The 23,970-nt window shown below is 41.1% G+C and overlaps 1 protein-coding gene across 1 annotated transcript in view; it reads left to right on the top strand.

Moving 5' to 3' along the window:
• Nucleotides 1-23,174, top strand: part of ABCG1 (ATP binding cassette subfamily G member 1) — a 160,481-nt gene extending 137,307 nt beyond the window's left edge. Inside the window, exons 10-15 of the mRNA XM_077479833.1 lie at nt 11-112; nt 4,417-4,585; nt 7,272-7,372; nt 11,211-11,369; nt 17,562-17,680; nt 18,903-23,174. Coding sequence (XP_077335959.1) covers nt 11-112; nt 4,417-4,585; nt 7,272-7,372; nt 11,211-11,369; nt 17,562-17,680; nt 18,903-19,131 — 879 coding nt within the window. The 3' untranslated portion in view covers nt 19,132-23,174. The remainder of the gene's footprint in view (nt 1-10; nt 113-4,416; nt 4,586-7,271; nt 7,373-11,210; nt 11,370-17,561; nt 17,681-18,902) is intronic.
• Nucleotides 23,175-23,970: the final 796 nt, after the last annotated feature.

The following is a 23,970-nucleotide window of genomic DNA, read 5'->3' as shown; positions in this document are numbered from 1 at the left end:
TGGTTTGCAGGACCCCTCACCCACCGAAGGATGTCACAGCTTCTCAGCCAGCTGTCTCACCCAGTTCTGTATCCTATTCAAGAGAACCTGTCTTAGTATTATGAGGGACTCGGTAAGTTTCTGGATTCTGCATATATACATATACACATAAACCTACATACATACACATATATTTATATATATATGTATCACTGACCTCCGAAGGAGCCGCTGATTTTATTGGGCTTACCGTTACCTTCTCCACCTCGTGTATGTCTAGGGGTTTCCAGAGGTAGATGGCCCAAAAACTGTAGAGACTGGCACAGATCCGCTTAAGGGATTTTTACGAAGTAGACAAAACACAGTCTCTCAATGAGGGTCAGAAGGTTTTAGGTAGAAATTTCAGCTACTCTTGGAACTTAGTCAAATAGGAAGTCTCTCACTTTAGAAATCCAGAGAATAGCCATTCACAACTGGATCCTCACCCTTATCGGATAAACCTCCTCTCACCAGGCCTAGCAGCCGATAGAGTGCTCAGATAAAGAAAAGTCTCTGCCACAGACTTGTTGTAGAACACTTGAATAACTGAAGGATGTAGGTAACTTGGATAGCCCTCATACGGTACCAGTATCTTGCAGCCGGTCCGGCGATACCGTACGAGTGCATATTAACTTGGGGCCTTTCAACTAAGCCTCCAGGCTCTTTCTGAGAAGCCAGCCTTCCGCGTGGTCTTCTCCCGAAAAGTCCTCCCCTGGTTGCTTCTCCAGTTGCCGGGTCTCTCCACAAATGAGACGGCACCGTACCACCTCCGAATCCTCCCTCCAGTTACTTTGCCTCGGGCTAGCCAGCCCAGAGACTCAGAATTGGAAGAATCTGCACCCCAGGCCATGAAAGCCCTGGGGGCTGGTCAGGAGGACCAGGACCAAACAGACAGAAATCACCTCTGGGCCGGAACCCCGAAGCATGTAATGTCAGTACCTTAAGTTCCCTCTCCCAGAGTGCACAGCAGGATGACCCGCCCACTGAGTTGATTCCGAGAAAGATAGTACTCAATGCACTCAGCTGAACTGAATTCTCACACCTGCCAGAGATGACAGCGCCACCTATAGCCAAGCAGAACATAGTGCAATCCAGCTAGACTGGTACCGATACCACAATTTAGTGTAATTGAACCCAAAACCAAACTGCGGTTCTAGGAATGTTAAATGAGAAAAACACATAGAGCGTGCTCTTCAGGAGCCGGCACTACACACACATATATATATATATACACATACAGTATATTTATTTATACGTGTTTTGGAACATATATTGACTACAGACAGTCATGAAGTTGTGTCTTTAAAATGGTAACATACCTTGTCAGCTCTCTATGTGAAAGCAATTAAGCTAAGTAAAAATAAATAAATAGATAAACGAAAGTAGACATGTGCACTGACAAAAAATGTGTTAGTTTTCAAAAATCTGACATTTTTTTTTGTTTATTTCTTTCTTATTGCATTTTAGTGTAAATATGAGAGTTGAGGTCTTTTTGACCCCCAGATCTCATAAGGCCCTGTCATGTTTTTTTTCTATTACAGGGGATGTTTACATTTTTTTTATTTTTTTTAAAAGAACTGTGCAGAAGCGTATGGCAAACATGAGTAGCGCCCACATGTGAAAACGGTGGTCAAACCACACATGTGAGGTATTGCCACTATCGTTAGAGCGAGAGCAATAATTCTAGCCCTAGACCTCCTCTGTAACTCAAAACATGCAACCTATAGACTTTTTTAAACGTCGCCTATGGAGATTTTTAAGGGTAAAAGTTTGTCGCCATTCCATGAGCGGGCGCAATTTTCAAGTGTGACATGTTGGATATCAATTTACTCGGTGTAACGTTATCTTTCACAGTATAAAAAAAATTGGGCTAACTTTACTGTTGTCTTATTTTCTTATTCAAAAAAGTGTACTTTTTCCCAAAAAAAAGTGTGCTTGTAAGACCGCTGCGCAAATACGGTGTGACAGAAAGTATTGCAACAACCGCCATTTTATTCTCTAGGGTGTTAGAAAAAAATGTATAATGTTTGGGGGTTCTAAGTAATTTTCTAGCAAAAAAAAATAAATGTTTTTAACTTGTGAACAACACATCTCAGAAAGAGGCTCGGTCCTTAAAGAGGAAGTAAACCCTGATGGGTTTTACTTCCTCTTTGTTTCCCTGTAAAGGCAAAGCATAATGGGCTACTATGCATCGCATAGTAACCCATTATATGTCACTTACCTGACACAGAATGTCACCGTTGCCCCCTCTTCCACAAAGTCCATTTTCCTTCCGGGTATTGTGGCTCCGGCGCTGTGATTGGCCGGAGCCGCAATGATGTCACCCCCCGTGCATGCGCGTGGGAGCCGCCACTAATGGCAAGATCGCCGTTAGCAGCGGCACGCTCAGTGCACCTGCGTGGCGCTGTCTACGGCGCATGCGCCGTAGACAGCGGTGCCTGTCTTTTGCAAATATCTCCTAAACCGTATAGGTTTAGGAGATATTTCTTGCACCTACAGGTAAGCCTTAATCTAGGCTTACCTGTAGGTAAAAGTGGTCTGTAAAGGTTTACAACCACTTTAAATAGTTAAAGTATAACTAAAGGCAAAACTTTATTAGGGATTGGAATTCTTGCCATGTTATTATTGCTGTCTGTACTCCCATTAGGGAGATTCATCCTCTATTTGTCCTGTTTACCGTTATCATTGAAAGTAACAGAAAACCTAAGATTTCGGGTTGTCCATTGAAAAGTAATAGAGCGGAAATCTTCCAGTGGGGACCTGGGGGTACTCAAATGATTCCCTTGTTTTGCAGGGATTTCCTCTCACTTCCTGCTTGGCTATGGGACAGGAAGTGAAGGTAAATCTCCCCAATGGGACACAGATGGCAGAAAATAAACAGACAGGGGTTGTAATTCCCCCTTATTCTATCCAAAAATGAAAAAGAAAAACGTTTTGCCTACAGTCCTATTTTAACTACCTGCCGACCACCTGTACTGCGGCAAGGTGGCTCAGCTGCACAAATTGCCATACCGGTGCGGCGATTCGTGGACTCGTTTTCATGGGCCGGTTAGTCAGTGGGCGAGCCAATAAACGGCTCGTTCCCCACAGAGACAGAACGGGGATCTGCCGAAGTAAACAATGCAGCTCTCTGTTCTGTCAGGGGATGACGGTGATATCTGTCTTCCTGATAAGCAGGAAGATGGATCTGGGTGTTTCCTCAGTCACACAGTCCCCCATACAGTTAGTAATTACAAATAGGGAACACATTTAACCATTTCATCGCCCCTGATGTTAACCCCTTTCCTGTCAGTGTCATTAGTACAACAACAGTGCATATGTTTTTAGCGCTGATCACTGTAATAATGTCACTGGTTCCCAAAAAAGTGTCAAAAATGTCAGTTAGGTGTCCGATCCGTCCGCTGCAATGTCGCAGTCCTGCTAACTTTTGCGTAAACCAATCAAGATACAGTGGAACCTTGGTTTACGAGTAACGCGGTTAATAAGCGTTTTGAAAGACGGGCAACTTTTTTTTTTTAATTCTGACTTGGTTTGCGAGTGTTGTCTTGCAAAACTAGCAGAATTCAAGCTAACGGGGTGTACAGTACTGCATTTGGCCAGAGGTGCGGGGGTGCCGGTGGCACTCGAAATGGATTGTAATCATTCGAAAATACACAGAATCACTTGGAAATACTCGGAAACACCCCGAAATTCTTTGTTCATGGGTGTTTCTGAGCCTTTTCGAGGCTTTCCAAGTTCAGCCAAGCTGTCCCCCTGTATTTCCGAGGCTCTCCGGTGCCCCCCCACCTCTGGCTGCATGCGGTATTGCATGCAATAGAAGTCAATGCGGAATGAATTGTCTTTGTTTCCATTGACTTCTATGGGGAAACTTGCTTTGATATGCGAGTGCTTTGGGTTACCAGCATTCTCCTGGAACGGATTATGCTCGTAATCCAAGGTTCCACCGTACGCTTATTTTTTATTTATTTTTTACCAAAAATATGTAGAAGAATACATAGTGGCCTAAACTGATGAATACATTTGTTTTTGTATATATTTTGGGGGATATTTATTACAGCAGAAAGCAAAAAATATTGTGTTTTTTTTTTTTTTCAAAATTGTTGGTCTTTTTTGTTTCTAGCGCAAAAAATAAAAATACTACCAAAAGAAAGCTCTATTTGTGGGGAAAAAAAGGACGTCAATTTAGTTTGGGTACAAAGTCACATAATTGCGCAATTGTCATTTAAAGTAACGCAGTGCCGTATCACAAAAAATTGGCCTGGTCATTGGGGGGGGGTAAATCCTTCCGGGGCTGAAGTGGTTAACGTGTGTGATTGGCAGCTATCGTATCCTGTAGTGAGGACGTTATTGGCTTGCATTCAGTAAAATTATACTAATAACACTCTTATGCATTTTTAGGTGCTGACCCACCTTCGTATCACATCGCACATAGGGATCGGGCTGCTCATAGGATTATTGTATCTTGGAATTGGAAATGAGGCGAAAAAGGTCCTGAGCAACTCGGGTTTCCTCTTCTTCTCAATGCTCTTCCTGATGTTTGCTGCCCTCATGCCAACAGTCCTCACCTGTGAGTACCACTTCTGCCTTTTTTTCTTGTGGATCATTATTCATTGACTGTGATCAACTCATGGGAACCAGTGTGAGCACAGACTTGAATACACTTATGCCCTGTACACGCGGTCGGAAATTCCGATGGAAAAGGTCCGATCGGATTATATTGTGGGGAAAATCCAATCGTGTGTGGGCTCTATCGGACTTTTGAGAGCAGGATTTAAAATTTTCCGACAAAAAAAAATACGATCTGACTTTTTCCGATCGTTTGTAGAGAATTCCAAACGGACAAAGTGCCATGCATGCTCAGATCAAATTATGAGACCAAAGCTATTGGTCGTACGCAACGAACGTCACCACGTTCCAAACGATCGGATTTTCAGACAACTTTTTCCGACCCTGTGTATGCAACACAAGTTTCGGACAAAATCCGTTGGAAAAAATCCGACGAGTGTTGTGGTCGGAATGTCCAACCGTGTGTACAGGGCATTACAGTAATCTTGTGTGGAGAAAATGCAGGAGAGCGCCATTCTCAAGAATGGGTGAGCTTATGGACAAGAGTGGGAGACACGTTTAGGGGTCTCTTTATAAAAAAAATTGCAAAAATGGAGAGTGCAAAACCAGAACCTAGAAACCAATCGGCTTCCAGGTTTAATTTTCAAGGCTCAGTTGAACATGCTGAAGCTAGAAGCTGATTGGCCAGCATGCACAGCTGCACCAGAGTGCTCCAGTTCTAGTAAATCTCTTATCACTGTGTCCTTCTGTGTGAATTGGGCAAAAATAAATGTTCTTTTGGCTATTGTCTCTCATAAGCGATTGTTCTTTAACCTCCCTGGTGGTTTTCCCCATTGTGGCTCGGGGTTAAATTCCAGTACCATTAGCGGTAACCTCGAGCCACACTCGGGATTGCATCTCAGGATCCTGGTCCAGGTTACATACCTTGTGCCCAGGATCCTGCGGTGTCCCCTCGCTGTGTCCACGGGCTGTGTCCTCCGCCCCATGCCTCTGTGTGCTGGGCTCCACTCCCTGTGAGCGTCGCAACGCATTGGGGGCAGAGCCCGGCAGCAAATTCAAAAAGTACAAAATTCATAACACATACAGTACACTGTGATCTTACCGATTACATTACTGTATGAAATCATTTCACCTCCCTTTTGTCCCTAATGCTTTGTCCAGTGCCCTGCCTGTAGTTTTATATTATATATACTGTTCTTTTTGCCTGGAAACTGGAGATTGTCCATAGCAACCAAAAAGTGTCCCTTTACGTCAAAAATGGTTTTAGACCAACTAGAAAACAGCGATAGTAAATTAGAACACTTGCAGAATTGAGCGATAGTGAATCGTGGGGAAATTCATTTTATTATTATAATATTATTTTTTATAATTATTTATTATATTATAATTTGCAATTTTGTGTTTCAAACTTTATCAAACCTGGGATGTCTACTAGAATCTTGTTTGGACAGATTTAAGTGTGTTATTGTTAAGAATTACAGGCCTACAATATAAAATGCAAAATTTCTATGCAAAACAATTGTACCTCTTTGAGACGCAAAAATCTGACGTAATCATACCGCCAGGGTGGTTAATTGTGGAGAGTAGTAATGTACCACATTAATTGCCACTAAATGGAGCCGTGGAGCACAGTAAGGGCCGGTTCACACAGCGGGCGATGCGAGGCGACACGACTCGCCTCGCCTCGCTCCCGCAAGTCGCCCCCGTTCTGTACAATGGAACCGTTCTGAGAGGAGCGACTCGAGTCGCTCCGACTCAGAAAAAAGGTTCCTGTACTACTTCTGGGCGACTTTGGGGGCGACTTGCATTGACTTCTATACAGAAGTCATCTGCAAGTCGCCGCCGAGGCCGCCGCAGGTCGCAGCGAGGCAAGTCGGACACGCCTCGCCGCGCCTGCAGTGTGAACCGGCCCTTAATACATACAATACTGTACATTTTTGTAGAATGTAACATTTCTAGAGTGCTAGAGGGAATCAGCGAATAAATGTAACCATTTAACAAAGCAAGGTCCATAAAGACATGGACGAGCAGGTTTGGGATGGAGGAACTTGACTGGCCTGCACAGACTCCTGACCTAAACTTGATAGAAAACCTTTGGGGTTAATTAGAGTGGAGACTGCAAGCCAGGCCTTCTCGTTAAACATGAGTGCCTGACCTCACAAATGCTCTTCTGAAAGAATGGTCAAACATTCCCATAGACACACTCCTAAACCTTGTGGACAGCCTTCCCAGAAGAGCTGAAGCTGTTATAGCTGTAAAGGCTGGGGCCAACTCAATATTGAACCCTAAGGACTAAGACTGGTATGCCATTAAAGTTCATGTGCGTGTAAAGATAGGCATCCCAAAACTTTTGGTAATATAGTGTATGTGTCCATGGCGGTGTGAGTTTGTGAACTTACTGCATGCTTCCAACACAATGACCAAACTGACTACAACTTCTGCGGCTTCTGATCTGGAGTCAGCTGGATGGACTCCGGGTCATGTGATAGCCGTGAAAGCCAATCACAGCAGTCATGTGATCGTGAAACCTCTCTTGTCTCTGCATTAAAGCCCACTCAAAGGGCCAGGCATCCAGCAAAAAAACACTTAGGTTCTGGTTTATTATTATTATTATTATTGATAGTAGTAGTAGTAGTATCGTTATTACTATTATTCTGACACTCTTTCTTTTTTATTATTTCTAATAGTTCCACTTGAAATGGGAGTGTTTCTCAGAGAACATCTCAACTATTGGTATAGTCTGAAGGCGTACTACTTAGCCAAAACAATGGCGGACGTCCCCTTCCAGGTAAAGACACAGAAGGCCCGATAAGGCCATTGTAAGCGTTAAAGGATAACAGTCCTTGTAGTTAAACGTAGCCAATCATATTCTCTGTTCTAAGGGTCTAGTGCAGTGTGGGAAATTGAAAGGAAGGATCTGGCTGGCTGTTGTGGGCAACAAGCAACGTTCTTTTTTTACCTTCCGTCTTAAACCCCAATGTCTGATGTTTTTAGTAAAAGCCTATTTCTAATCCAGAAACCCCTGCCAGACACTTTTGCAAAGTCATGACCATTTACTTTGCTCTACTGTAGTCAAAACTATACATCTGGGTCAGGGGTGTGATTGGGTAGAGAAGTAGCAGCACCTCAGAGAAAAAACATAACGCAAAAAACTTTTAAGGTGTTTAACTTCAGCAATAAAGCAAAAAAGTCATTGTTAAAAGCATGAAGATTTTATTGTGAGATTCATAGAAAATCCAACAGATGATTAAAAATAAGGGATAGGATTTCCAGAGCACTGTGGGATAACCATACAAATAGCCCCTCCAGAAGCCATTTGCCTGTTAGCGTCCCACCCATATATCTTTTCAAGTACAGCGAATATAGAATCCATAACCAGGATATCAAAAAATTGAGAAATACAATCAAATGGAATGACAAAGGATGCTATATCTCAACGTGTTTCACAAATTATGCTTCATCAGGAGATCTCTTAGGTGCTGGTGATAAAAGACATAATATTACATTCAACATTTACAGCTACATGATGAATATTAAGATTTAAAAAAAACGGTATATTACTGATGTATAGAGAAGACAGGTGACACTGTGACCTCATAGGAAGGTGGGAGGAACATATCACCCTCAGACTCTCCGCATCCCCGCAGGAGGGCATATATGAGGGAACAGACCCTATCAGGACCCAAATCTAGCAATACCAAAACAGGTTAAGATAGTCCATGTCCTATATGAAAACATGATGGAGAACTACAACTTATTCCAAAATAGTTCCAAAATTGAACTATTTAGGAGTCCATTTGGAGGTTGGCCTCTTCATGTTATTTGTCATTTAAGGTATGCTTTCTGGGTCTCCCCTATGTTGTAGTGCTGCATTGATTTCATATAGAGAGTCTAGGGGGGATATGTTCCCTGCCCTCCCCTCCCCCTTCCACAGTCACAGTGTCACTTCAAGAATATCTATTGCAAAATGATGTCTCTTTCATTACCGGCACCTAAAGGAGATTTCCTGATAAAGCATAGTCGGTGAAACACATTGAGTTATGCTGTAGCATCATTTGTCATCCCATTTGATTGTATTTTGCAATTTTTTGATATTCTGGTTATGGTTTCTATTTTTACTGCACTTGAAATGATGTATGGACAGATGCTAACAGGCAAAAGGTTTTCTGGTGGGTTCTCTGATTGTTAACCCATAGTTCTCTGGGAATCCTGTGCCATGATTGGACTCTTTAGTATATGTTTATTTCCAAAATATTAATATTATAGAACTAGTGAAAAAAGTCTTGGTTTAAAAAGATAAGTGTAGTAGTAATCTGAGGCCAAGCCAGTAAGGGGTGTGTCAGTTGTTTACAGAGCTCATAAGCTCAAGAGAACCACACAGCTGAATGTGCACAAGCATACACTCCTCTCCTGCAGTCCACCTTCCCTGCTGACTCTGTTGGATTGGCTCAGACATTTCTCTTGGAGAGAAGCAAACAGGCATATGGCGTCTGCTGGGCTCTTTGTATAGTTAACCCACAGTGCTCTAGGAATCTTGTGCCATGGATGCACTTTTTATTATACGTTTATTTATAAACCATTAATTTTATATAAAAAGTTTAAAAAAAATAATAATTTGTTTAGAAATAAAGTATATGTGTAGAAGTAATCTGAGGCCAAGCCAGGATGATGATGCCACCAGGGGTTGTGTCTGTTGTTTAGAGAGCTCAAAAGCTCAAGACAAGCACACAGCCAAATGAGTACAAGCATAGACTCCTCTCCCTCAATCCACCCTCCCTAACGGCTGTGCTGGATTGGCTCTGATGTTTCTCTTAGCCCTTGTACACACGGTCTGAGAATCCATTGGAATGTGTCCTATCGGACCGTTTTGTCGGATAATCCGACTGTGTGTGGTCTGCATCGGACTGTTTCCGTCGGAATATCCGTCGGACCAAATTTTCCAACTTGCTGGAAATATTTTCCGACAAACTGGTCCGATCGGACATACTCCGATCATGTGTAGAGAATTCAGATCGGACAAAGTGCCACGCATGCTCAGATCAAATTCCTACATCAAAGCTATTGGCTACTAGACTGAACATAGTCCCATCGTAACGAAATTACGTCATCATGTTCCAAAAGATCGGATTTTCCGACAACTTTGTCCGACCGTGTGTATGCAACAGTTTCAGACACAATCCGTCAGACAAAATCCGTCAGACAAAATCCAACGGATTTGGTTGTTGAAATGTCCGACCGTGTGTACAAGGGCTTAGAGAGAATCAAACATGCAAATTTCTTCTGGTGGGCTCTTTGTATAGTTAACCAACAGTGCTCTGGGAATCTTGTGCCATGGATGCACTTTTTATTATAAGTTATTTTCTAAAGCACTAATATTATATAAAAAGTGAAAAAATTGGTTTAAAAAATATATTTATAATAGTAATCTTAAGGCCAAACGAGCATGATGATGCCACCAGGGGGTGTGTCAGTTGTTTACAGCACTCAAAAGCTCAAGAAAAGCACACAGCCAAATGAGTACAAGCATAGACCCCTCTCCCACAGTCCACCTTCCCTACCGGCTTCTCTCTAATGTCGCGTACACACGACCGGTTTTCCCTTCAGAATAAACTCTGAAGGTTTTTCCGATGGAGTTCCGCTGAAACTGTCTTGCATACACACGATCATACCAAAGTCCGATCGTCAAAAACGCGGTGACGTACAACACGTACGACGGGACTAGAAAAAGGAAGTTCAGTAGCCAATAGCCTCCGTCTCATACCTTCTTCAGAGCATGCGTCCTTTTTGGTCCGTCGGAACAGGATACAGACGAGCGGTTTTCCCGATAGTAATTGGTTCCGTCAGAACATGTTTTAAATATTTCCATTTCTAGGCCCGTCAGAATTAAAAAAAAAAAATCCGATGAGGCATACACACAGTCGGAATATACGATGAAAAGCTTCCGTCTGACTTTTTCTGTCGGACATTCCACTCATGTGTACGCAGCATTAGAGAAAAGCAAATGGCTTCTGGTGAGCTGTTTGTATAGTTAACTCATAGTGCTCTGGGAATCCTATGCCTTGGATGCACTGTTTAGTATAAGTTTATTTATAAAACATTAATATTGCTTTGGTTTAAAAAGATATGTGTAGTAGTAATCTGAGGCCAAGCCAATATGATGATTTTACCCCAAAGGATGTGTTTATGATAGCATGGGTGTGTCCATGATAGCCTTGGCTCAGGAAAAGCACGTTGAATGATTTTGGTCATCATCGCCATATTAAAGGTATATTTCAGAAGTTCCATACAACACTTGATTTCTTATAAATACTTAATCAATTTGCAAGTTTTATTTGCTTACTATGCATGGTCAACTCAATATCCAATTATAGAGGAACAATGGGTTTTATACAAGAATCTGAATCAGTAAGGTTACATTTAGGTCCTGGCCTCCTAAGTAGGGGGTAAAGCCAAGCAGCAGCCCACAAGCAATTCATTATACATTCAGCCCATTGTCATCTACAATTTTCATTGATGGTATTGCTGCAGCTCACAGTCAAAAAGAAAACCAGCAAGTGAACGTAACCTTTTTTGCGCTCTGCGGCGCACGTACTAATAACATCGCGTTTTTTCTGTTTTCTTTGCAGATAATGTTCCCTGTAGCGTACTGCAGCATTGTGTACTGGATGACAGCACAGCCTTCAGATGCAGTACGGTTTGTTTTGTTTTCCGCCCTCGGTACAATGACGTCGCTGGTGGCGCAGTCTTTAGGCCTCCTCATTGGTGCCGCATCCACTTCATTGCAGGTAAGTTCACTTTACTTAAAGTCTATGAACTTTTTAATTTTGAATAGAGTGGGGAACGCCTGTTTATTTTTGGCTGTCTGCGTGTCATTGGGGAAATTTCCCTTCACTTCCTATCCCAGAGACTAAACAGGAAGTTGGAAAAAACCTCTCCTTTTGGACATATGTTCCTGGAACAGGTGTTCTCATTGGAAGATTTCTCCTTTTCTCTTGTTCTGGGAAACAGCATGAAAATTGTGGATGGCCCTTTATTTTGTATATTAGAGGACAATGGTCACCTGTAAAAATAGAGGAGTAACTCTCACCAAAGGGGGTCATAGACAGCAATAAAAGGAAAAGTCTATCCTTTCCACACTATCTAAAAGCAAAAAAAAATAATGAATTTTCGTATAAATTTCGCACTATTAGTGGGCTTCAGCAACAGCCGATTTTCGTGTGGAATTCAAATTTGAGGAATCGGACATGTTGGAAATTTTTTGCAAAACGAACGATTTTCTAATCAATGGTGGGAGAATCGTGTGAAAAATGTAATAAGAAAAGACAATTTACGGAGAGAAAAGAAGATTCCCGGCCCATGAAAATTCTTTTCTGTAGCAACATGAGATGAAATTGAAGGCTTGGTCGGCCAAATTTCGAAAAATCAATGGTGGCATCATCGGATCACAAGAAAAAAAATGAATTTTCTGATTTTGAAAAGAAAATTTGTTAGAAATTCGACCATATATGGCCTGCATTAGAGAGAAGCAAACAAGCAAATGGCTTCTGGTTAGCTTTTTTTATAGTTAACCGTATAGTGCTCTGGGAATCCTGTGCTAAGGGTGCACTCTTTATTATAAGTTTATTTATAAAACCAAAATATTTCATAAATAAAAATAGTAAAAAAAAAATTGTGAAGTGTTGTTTAAAAATATATATATATAAACACAAAGACTTAAACTAAAACTGTGCCGAGCCTAGATGTATTTTGTTGGAACTTTCTACAATATACTGCTCTTGTCTATCTCGGACTCTGTGCGTTCACTGCTTGCCACACCACCCTGCATCTTGCTCACATTAGACCTCTGCCTGCTGGGCAAGCCTAAGGCAGATTGCTGGCAGGGTTAACTACTGTATGTCCTATGGGGCAGGACTGAAATGTTGGTAAATATGCAATTGGAGAGATTGAATCTCTATAGATAGATAGATAGATAGATAGATAGATAGATAGATGTGGTTCTAACCCCTTGCCACTCTATCCAAATCTAAAAGAAAACAACTTTTTTTTATACTGTATGACAAATTAACCACTTGCTTACTGGGCACTTAAACACCCTTCCTGCCCAGACCAATTTTCAGCTTTCGGTGCTCTCACACTTTGAATGACAATTACTCAGTCATGCAACACTGTACCCAAATGAATTTTGTGTCCTTTTTTTCCCACAAATAGAGCTTTCTTTTGGTGGTATTTGATCACCTCTGGGGTTTTTATTTTTTGCGCTATAAATGAAAAAAGACCGAAAATTTTGAAAAAAAACGCATATTTCTTTGTTTCTGTGACAGAATTATGCAAATTATTAATTTTACTTCATGAAATTTTGGCCACAATTTATACTGCTACATATCTTTGGTAAAAATAACCCAAATTAGTGGATATTATTTGGTCTTTGTGAAAGTTAGAGAGTCTACAAGCTGTGGTGCGAATCGCACAAAATTGATCACATCTGATGTACTGGTGGCCTATCTCGCTTCTTGTGACCCAAACAAGTCAGGAAAGTACAAATACCCCCCAAATGACCCCTTTTTGGAAAGTAGACATTCCAAGGTATTTAGTAAGAGGCATGGTGAGCTTTTTGATGTTGTCATTTTTTTCCCACAATTCTTTGCAAAATGAAGATTTTTCATTTTCTTTATTTTTCTCCACAAAATTGTCATTGTAATAGGTTATTTCTCTCACGTGGCATGTGTATACCACAAATGACACCCCCCAAAAAATTCTGCTACTCCTCCTGAGTATTACAATACCACATGTGTGGGACTTTTTCGCAGCCTGGCCACATAGAGAGGCCCAACATGCAGGGAGCGCCATCACGTGTTCTAGGAGCATAAATTACACATCTAACTTGTTGACTACTTATTACACTTTTGAAATACCAGGACAATGACACGTGACACTGATGACAGATGGCACTGATACGTGGCAATGATGACACTTATACGTGGCACTGATGACACGTGGCACTGATGACAGATGACACTAATATGTGGCACTGATGACACGTGGCACTAATACGTGGCACTGATGACACGTGGCACTAATACGTGGCACTGATGACACGTGGCACTAATATGTGGCACTGATGACACGTGGCACTAATACGTGGCACTGATGACATGTGGCACTAATACGTGCCACCGGTGACAGATGGCACTAATACGTGGCACCAATGACACGTGACACTGATGACAGATGGCACTGATAAGTGGCATTGATGACACGTGACACTGACAACAGATGGCACGTGACACTGACAGGTGGCACTGATGACAAATGGCACTGATACGTGGCACTGATGACAGATGGCACTAATACGTGGCACTGATGACAGATGGCACTATGTGGCACTAATAACACGTGGCACTGATGACAGATGCCACTTATACGTGGCACTGGGGACAAATGGCACTGACAACAGGTGGCACTGGGGACAGATAGCACTGCGGGCAGGTGGCACTGGGGTGGGGTGGATGGCACTGGGGTGGATGGCACTGGGCGGATGGCACTGGGGCGGATGGCACTGGGGCAGGATGGCACTGGGGCGGATGGCACTGGGGCAGGATGGCACTGGGGCAGGATGGCACTGGGGCAGGATGGCACTGGGGGGGGGGCATGGCACTGGGGGGGGGTGGCACTGGGGGAGGATGGCACTTTTTATTAAACTTTTTTTTTACTTTTTTTTTTTTTTTTTTTCTTTTTTACACTGACGGCTGCTGCAGCCGTTCTTCTCTCCCCTCTCACACGCTGTCTGTGTGAGGAGGGAGAGCGGCGCTGAGAGATGATCTCATATGTTTACATATGAGATCATCTCCCATTGGACACGCCGATCACGCTGTAAACGGCCGCTGTGATTGGCCGTTTACAGCGATCTGTGTTTGCCTGTCCCCGGGGGACACGGCAAACACAGAACTTCCGCGATGCGCGCCCGCGGCGGCGCGCATTGCGGAAGTAAACACCAGGCCGTCCAGGGACGGCCAGGCACGGGAAGCCGCCCGCCCTAAGGCCGGCATTCGGCTATAGGGCGGGCAGGAAGCGGTTAAAAGCTTTCTTTCCCCTTTAGAAATAAATAATAATGCCCGATAAACTGTATAGTAGTGAAAGTCTTCCATTATAGTGTAGCAACAATGGAGAAGAAAATTTGCTTAAAACGTTTGCATAACATTTCAGCACCGAACAAATGCAAAAAGTAACCAAATAATCTTCAAAATAGGGTTGTGCAGTTCCCTAAATAAAGAAAACTCTTTAAAATTAAACCCCATGCAAAATGTTAAGTGCGAATTGATGGATGGATGGATTTGTTCTGTTCTTCTAGTTTTGTGATATAGCCCCACCCGATGGTACAGTGAGCTGTCACTCTGTCTGCAGACTACACTGCAGCTGAGCCATACATCCTGGTCTAGCACTTGCCTTAGTCTGTGATTGGACCAGGATGGAGCAGCAGCATGCTGATTCAAGAGGAGAGCCAAGCGGGTCAGAGTATATGCAGTGAAGAATGGGACCTATTTAAAAAAAAAATGCTGTGCTGACATCTCGTGTATTTATACAGCCATCACAAATAATATCCATAATTTGCCTAATATGTTTATTCCCTATGATCGTTAGCTCCATCTAGTGGCCATAATATTGTATTTTCCTAAAATGCCTCAATCAGAAAAATACCACATGATGGATACTAGATGGAGCTAATGATCATAGGAAAAAAAACATATGAGGAAAATATGCAGATTGTTCGTGACAGCTTTGGGAATGTCTCAAGCCTTTTTTTTTTTATAAATAGGCTTTTTTTTTTTTAAATGACTTAGTACTTGGTGGAGAAACCCTGTTGAAAAGCACAGAGGTCAGACGTTTATACAAAAAAAAAGGATGGCTGCACTCCCATAGACGATGCAATTAAGTTTATTTGGCAGATAAAAAATAAAACCAAATAAGCACACAATGGTATACAGGCGGGGGGGGGGAGCAAGGTGACGTGTTTCACACAACAGGTGTGCTTTATCAGAACCATGTACTACACAACCACCACATTATATATATATATATATATATATATATATATATATATATATATATATATATATATATATATATATATATATATATATGTTTATATATATATATATATATATATATGTTTATATATATATATATATATATATATATATATATATATATATACATACATATTGTATATCCAACATCACATGATTGTACAGATGTAACCCATTACTGTGGTGACTGAGCTTGTACTTTCCATTTAAGACAACATACCAATTGATCCAAAATCTATCAATAGAAGGTTTGTTTCTCAAATGATAATAAAACTGTAGCTGTAAAAGAAAAAAGAGATACACCCATATAAATACCAATATAAACAACAATGAAGACAAAAAAAATAAGAACTATTACACGGACATGCACACATCAGTGTATATGACATATTCCATTAACATTTCTATTTCCATATTGTGTATAATACATCTATAGACTAAATAATTTTAGGAGATTGACATGAGCAGCACACGTACGTCAGTCATAAAAGTGGTTCAAATCCCACTCCTCTGGAATTCTACTTTGTAAAGAAAAAATCCAAAATACTTCTTGCTTACATAGTATCCTGAAATTATCACCACCTCTCCTTGGGGTACCCTCTCTATACCCTGTATCTGCAAATGAGAAGTGTCACCACCACCATGGGCATCGTTAAAATGCCTAGCTACATTAGTTCCATGCTCCTTCTCAATGTCATAAACATGATCGTGCGGACGATCCCGAAGCGTCCGGGTCACGCGACCCACATATTGGAGGTAAGACATTTCTTGTAGTTGGTGACCAGGTTTTGCACACATCTCAGGAGGGATTTCGGTCCAAGCTTCTTTGCAGATATTCTCTAAATCCTTAAGGTTTCTTGGCTGTCTCTTGACAACTTGAAGTTTCAGCTCCCTCCATAATGTTCCTTTAGGATTAAGGTCAGGAGACTGAATAGGCTACTCCATGACCTTAATGTGCTTTTTTTTTGAGCCACTCCTTTGTTGCCTTGGCGGTATGTTTTGGGTTATTGTCATGCTGGAAGACCCATCTACGACCCATCTTCAGTGTTTTGGCTGAGAGAAGAAGGTTCTCATCCAAGATTTTACAATACATGGCCCCGTTCATTGGTCCCTCAATGCGGCAAAGTCAGCCTGCACCTTTAGTAGAGAAACTGCCTCAAAGAATCTTGCTTCCACCTCCATGCTTGAATGTAGGGATGTGTCCTTAGAGTCATAGTCAGCCTTTTTCTTCCTCCAAGCATGTCCCATACAAGGTCCATAAAGGCATGGATGAGCGAGTTAGGGGTGGAGGAACTTGACTGGCCTGCACCTCAACCCGATAGAAGACCTTTGTGATGAATTAGAGTGGAGACTGCGAGCCAGGCCTACTTTTTCAACATCAGTGCCTGACCTCAAATGCGCTTCTGAAAGAATGGTCAAACATTCCCATAGACACACTCCTAAACCTTGTGGACAGCCTTCCCATAAGAGTTGAAGCTGTTATAACTGCAAAGGGTGGTCCAACTCAATATTGAACCCTACAGACTAAGACTGAGATGCCATTAAAGCTCATGTGATGTAAAGGCAGGTGTCCCAATACTTTTGGTAATATAGTGTATACAGTAGTGTGTATATATTTAAATTAGATTTTTTTCAGTTTTTCAGTTTTCTAAGTGATGTTTTTCTAAGTGATGTTTTATCCAGAAAAGTGAGTACACACACATATATATATATATATATATATATATATATATATATATATATATATATATATATGTATGTATAATATAATGTTACAGAAGTAAGATGCATACTTTAGTTGACATAGGAGGGTCAGAGTGTTTGCTGAGATGTTGGGATGATACTGAAGCATGAAGATTTTTATCTAACAGTCCTTTGTCCTTTGTCCTGCAGGTGGCGACATTTGTGGGTCCAGTAACTGCCATCCCAGTTCTCCTCTTTTCAGGATTCTTTGTTAGCTTTGACACTATACCTACCTATCTTCAGTGGATGTCTTACATGTCCTATGTCAGGTACGGTATTAGTCTCATGCTGGTCTTGTCCAGTGTGTACATATTTTTTTTGTTAGTGAAATGTTAAGTTAATCTGTCATCAAGGAACAAACTCTAGGACATCTTGCACCCAATGTCAATGTCCAGGCTTATATTACAACGAATACTAAGTTCATCCTTGGCATACCCATTGTTAAAGTTTATATAGATTCATATATTTTTTTTAAAGTGTAGGAATAATTTTAACCCCTATCAAGCTTTTTATGTGTGCCTGTGTCCCCACTAGGCAGACTTACCCTCTCTTTTTTATTTTTATTTTTTGCCCAATACCACCAAGAAAGAAAGCAAAGGGAATTCATACTTTTAGAGTTGTCTCCAGAGCATGAACTGAGGGGAAATCTTCCACTAGGGACACTTGTTCCTTCAGCAGCACTCTAGATCCAACCGTAGACAGATCTAAATTCAGACGGTTATTGACTGAGATTTTCCAACGAACTGCTGCCGGTGTTGTGTCAAAATAGCCAATTCATCAGGATCTCCACTTCCGGTTACTGTAAACCATCATTAATTGGAGATTACGATGACTTGCCATTTTGACACACTCTAGTACACTCTAGTGTACACTCTAGCACACAAAGACTTTGCTGTTTTGACATAATAGCGAGTAACGAGGAAAAAGCTGTTGCCTCCGTGGAGGTGCTCATTTTGTTGGTTAGTATTGGAGCGGACTAACAATATCCACTCATAATACCGTGTACTCAGAGTATTTACAGTTGCCGATGTTGTGTCAAAACAGCAAGTCTCCAATTACTGACGGTTTACAGTAACCAGAAGTGACGTATTTGGAGATCTTGATGAATTGGCTATTTTGACAGAACACTGGATTTGCATTAATCTAAAGTCCCTATTTCTAACTGAGAGCTGGCACCATAAGATAATAAAGTGGGTACTAAACTGTTTCTGCATTTTACGAGTCATTTTATACAATTAAGAGCACATTGAGAAACCTGCTATGTCCTTGAGTGTTCTCTGGGTCAGGGCCATGATGCAAGCAAATTGGAGAGCACATTGGTAAAGCATTTTGCTTTATCAATGCGATTTAATATTTAAAAAAAAATAGCCCCAGTTAGGCCACACCATTACTTTATTTTTGGCCTTCCCAATGTCCCTCAGATTCAAAAGTTGAGTCCCGCCATTGTTGTAAAGTTCTATTTCACTGAATTCCCACTTTGTCTACTTCCAGATATGGATTTGAAGGGGTGATACTATCCATTTATGGACTCGACAGAGAGGATCTGCACTGCGACAAGGGTGAAACATGCCATTTTCAGAAGTCGAAAGCCATTCTGAAGGAACTTGATGTGGAGAACGCCAAACTCTACCTAGACTTCATCATCCTTGGAGTCTTCTTTGTCACGCTGCGTCTCATAGCCTACTTCGTACTCCGATACAAAATCCGGGCAGAGAGATAAAAATCCGGTAGGGCAGTAAGTAACTGAGTCCAATTATTACAAGAAAAACTGCAGAGGAACTGATTTGTCCTACTACACCGTCCAAGCGATGGCTGATTGTGGAGATGATACCAAGACCTAACTGTCCTTATTGGGTTAGACTTTTTGTTGGGAAAGCTTCACTAAGCCTGCAGAGATTTTTCTTCGGCCATTTTCTAAAGACACTTTCTAGATTTAACTAGGGAGAGACAAGAGGGATTTGTAGAATTTGGACTGTAGCCGTTTCTTGAAGACTTCAGACTTGGAGGTTAACCTTGATTACAAAGTCCTAAAATACTCTTGCAGCTAAAGACTGTGCTACGGGGTTATGTTATAATCTGGAGGCTCGCTCCTGTGGATGTCTATAAGATTCCATCAACGTGTAAGTTTTACTTATCTGCAAGTCGTCTTCTGCATCTCTTGTCAGGTTTGCAAAACACCATCGTGACAAGGCTGCCCTTATTAACTAAGCTAGGATTTTGTGTTTGTTTCTACAGAGCTGGTCTCGCATTTAAGAAAAGTAACTGTACTAACCTCAGTTTTTTTTTTTTATTCTCAAAATCTTGTTGGAAAGCCCCTTTTGCAAAGTTTTGGTTTAGCTTAGCTGGGTGGATCTTACCAAAATTATGACCAATGGGTAATGACAAAAGAAGTCCAAAAACTGTGGCCAATGAGTTATGAGCCACGTTAATAAGTGATAATTCCTGGAGGTGAGGAATGTAAAACTTGTTTGGAAAACCAAACCACCAAAGTATATATCATGTCACTTGTCTGTCACCTAACTTCTGCCACTGAATTCATATGGACGTGGGTTTCTTTTTATTATATTTTGATACCACAGGAAAGTTTTCATTGCGTTGGGTTTTTACCAAATCGACTATCCTATTATTATGTCACTCAGTATTTAAAAAAAATTGGGATAAAAGTATGCACAATCCACCCACACCTGACATCTTTCCTGTATGCCCCATCCCTTCATATCCCATGTTTGCACTCAAAAGCCATATGGTCTTAGCTCTACTGAAAAGATCTGAACCATCTTCCAGCCATGTAGGAGCAAATGACTCACCAGTCACCACCTATTCCTCCTCCCATGTGTTGGAACTGGTACTTGGTGATTGGCTCAGCGCTGTTACATAGGCAAATTCATTTTGTATACAATTGTTAGCAAAATGCTACCTTCTCTTAAGAAAATACTGCTCCGAGTTCCTTTCAGGCCTCATTGGTTGCATCTTTGCTGAAGAGGAGACTCAAGCTCCAGACTTGCTATGAGGGCTTCATGCGGCACACAAGAGAAGCTGGAGCAGCATGTTCTCTAGAAAAGGTGAATATTTTAGTTTTATGTTCTCTATTTACTCACTGCAGCAAGAGTGTTAACATAACTAACAAGAGCAGCCAATTAGAAATCGTCTCCTAACATCACTGGCTGCAGTAAACCATAACATAATTGGTTGCACATCGCCATTCTTCTTGGCACTGCTTCATTAAACCATAACATATTTGGTTGCACATCGCCATTCTTCTTGGCACTGCTTCCATGTATAGTTTATTAGTGCTCTGCGATAGCATGCAGTATACCATGTTGACCAATCAGAATACAGTATATACTATTTAGTATTAAAAAAAAAAATTTGATGTTTGGTTGCTCATTATTAGTGGCTGCACATCATTGCTATAGGCATTGGGTTACTGAATATGTTGAAGAATGGACGCCATTTTTGGGCCATTATATACAGTAACTTTATCGCATCAATTCTGTAAGAAATATTGAAGTTGCTTTTTTATTTATTTTTTTGTCTTGGTTGTGTTACCAGGCCCTAGGAACCCCCCACCTTCTTTTGCCGCACTTTATAATTGTGATTGAGTAGTGTCTTTATTCCCTAGGAGGAAGCCTAGTTTCCTTCAGTGCACTGTATATTTTAAGGATAATGTACATTGTAGATGTAAACCCAATAACTAAAATCTCAAATAAGCTGTAACAAGAACTTCAGCAGTTCTTTCCAAAATGTTTAAACCTGATGAATTTTGTTAAAATAATACCTGGTGATCCTTCTATGAAGGTCCTTCTTTTGATAAGGTGACATCACTCCATACCTGGCTCCCAAATACTCTCATGCATTGTGAGTCTAAAGAGCAGCCTTTCTTAGCCCCTGTACACACGGTCGGAGATTCCGACAACCAAATCCGTCAGATTTTGTCCGTCGGATTTTGCCCGTCGGATCTTGTCCAAAACTGTTGCATACACACGGTCGGACTAAGTTGTTGAAAAATCTGATCATTCAGAACGTGATGACGTAATTTCGTTACGATGGGACTACGTTCAGGCTAGTAGCCAATAGCTTTGATGTAGGAATTTGATCTGAGCATGCGTGGCACTTGGTCCGATCAAAATTATCTACACATGATCGGAGTATGTCCTATCGAACCAGTTGGTCGGAAAATATTTCCAACAAGTTGGAAAATTGGGTCCGACGGATATTCCGACGGAATCAGTCTAATGCATACCACACACAGTCGGATTATCCAACAAAACGGTCCGATAGTACACATTCCGACGGATTCTCCGACCATGTGTACAAGGGCTTAAAGTGGAAATAAACCCATCAATTTAACAGTTTCAAAAAACAGTTACATTCCCGGCATGCCAGGAATGCTAACTGCACATTGGTTGTGCTCTCAGTCAAACTGTCAAACCATCCAATGGCTGGTGTCATAACTGATCACATGTGCAGCACCATGGCAGTTGAAGATTAAACAGGGTCAAAAATGGCAGCTTCCATGGCCGAAAACGATAGGAGGGTTTACTTCCACTTTAACCTTGTTACTTCAGAGGAACCCTAGAAATCATTTTCAGGTCATGAGGAACCCCCACTAAAACCAATTCTTTTGGAAGTCAGTGAAAACAATGGCGCTAATATTGGTTTGCCCTGCAGGAATAATGATCCCATTACAGTGGAGGTCAGAATGCCATCCTTACAGATGGCTAAAAAGATCACTGGAGTCTTGCAATTGGCTATGCCAAGTGGTGTTAGACCTAGAACAAAGCAAGCACCATCAAACAGGAGGTCAATCAGCCATAGCTTGAGGAACCTCTAGCAACCTCTGGAGGAACCCTAGGGTTCCACGAAACCCTGATTGAGAATGGCTGTTGTAGAAACTTTAAGCAGCCATGCAAATGCTCAGTGCACATGTCACCATCAGGATACACATTGCTTAAGCTAACCTTATCATTCAGTTAGGGTTTACATCTACTTTAACTTGATACTACCGGTCCGTCATTACAAGTTTATGAATGTAGAGTTACTTTAGCCTGATTGTTTCTCTCTGTACAAATCACATCCATTGACACAAACTACCTCAACTAGCTGTACAAATCCAGGACACTCTGGGCCTCATGCTTACAGGTAACTGAACGTACTGTCTGTGTAGCACATAACAACCAATCAGACGATTCCTTTGGAATTTCCAAGGCAGGTCAGAAACAGAAAAAGGAATCTGGTTGGTTGTTTTAGGTTACATGAGTCTTCTTTAAAGTCAAGAGGTCCAACTTTTAGTGAAAGTATTTGCTTGCAGCACTGTTAGCAAAGCCCTACCATAGTAGAATGTATCTAGAATGCTTCTTGCATGTACAGTAAGCATGCATACTATTGCCATCACTGATGCTCCCCCTGCTGTCACAAGCATGTATTGCATTGCAACAGCGTCCATGATGGTCATTGTTCTATTCCAGCCATGCCTACAGCAGTGAAATTTTAGCAAGATTTGGATTTGTTTATATTTTTGTTATTATTTATGCAGTTGATTGTAAGAGAGGAGTAGAATGCAATATATAGAAATCCTTTATTGTTCTCTTACTTGATAAAACGATTTGCAGCGATCCTAATATGTATATATATATATATATATATATATATATATATATATATATATATATATATACATCTATCTATATATATTTTTTTTGTTTTGCATATATGGACATGTTTATTAACGTTTTGTATAGAAAAATAAATTTTTACGAAAGTCTCATTTTCATTTCATTGCCATTCATCGTATGACCACAGATTCTCACTCGTATTTCACTCAGAAGCGGATTTACTGGACAGCTATAGGCATATTTATTAACTATTAGAAATGGAATAAGACATTGCAGCCAATCAGAATTCAGTTCTGACCTCAAGGCTTAATCTGATTTGTTCTTGTGATTTACTACACATTCTAATTTATGTTTACACTTCATGGATGAGAATCCTAGTTATCGGTCCTTTTAATGGAAGGATTGTCTGTTGCTAAAAGGAGCCAATCAGATTAGATTTGTCATTCCAGTATTCTAACTGCCATTCTTCCAATAGAGGCTTGACCATGGAAAGTATAATCTGTTTTTTTACATACACTATAGGGCTAAAAGTTTGTAAACACGTGACTATCACACTTGTGTGAGCTTATTGGACATCCCATTCCAAAATCATTGGCATTCATATGGAGTCGCCCCTCTTTTTGGCTATATTGTCCTCTATTCTTCTGGGAAGGTCTCCCATAGGATTTTGGAATGTCTGTGGGAAATGGTGCCCTGTTTTACCATCAAGTTGGATGAGAAGAGCTAGTTCACATCGACATTCCAATGCATCCCAGAGGTGATCAGTTGGGTTGAGGTCAGGACTCTGTACAGGCCACTTGAGTTCCTCTACACCAAACCGATCAAACAATGTCTTTATGAAACATGCTTAAAGTGGAACTTCACTCTCCCAATCAACATTAATTATTTTTAATCCTCATGCTGCTAGCATTAGTAAATAGGAGAGTATATCATATTTACTTGTT

The sequence above is a fragment of the Lithobates pipiens genome, unplaced genomic scaffold (genome assembly GCF_037356315.1).
Source record: "Lithobates pipiens isolate NorthernLeopardFrog02 unplaced genomic scaffold, aLitPip1_a1.2 Scaffold_16, whole genome shotgun sequence".
Classification (NCBI taxonomy): Eukaryota; Metazoa; Chordata; class Amphibia; order Anura; family Ranidae; genus Lithobates; species Lithobates pipiens.
Note: the sequence above shows the minus strand (reverse complement) of the source record. Positions and strands in the feature narration are given on the sequence as shown.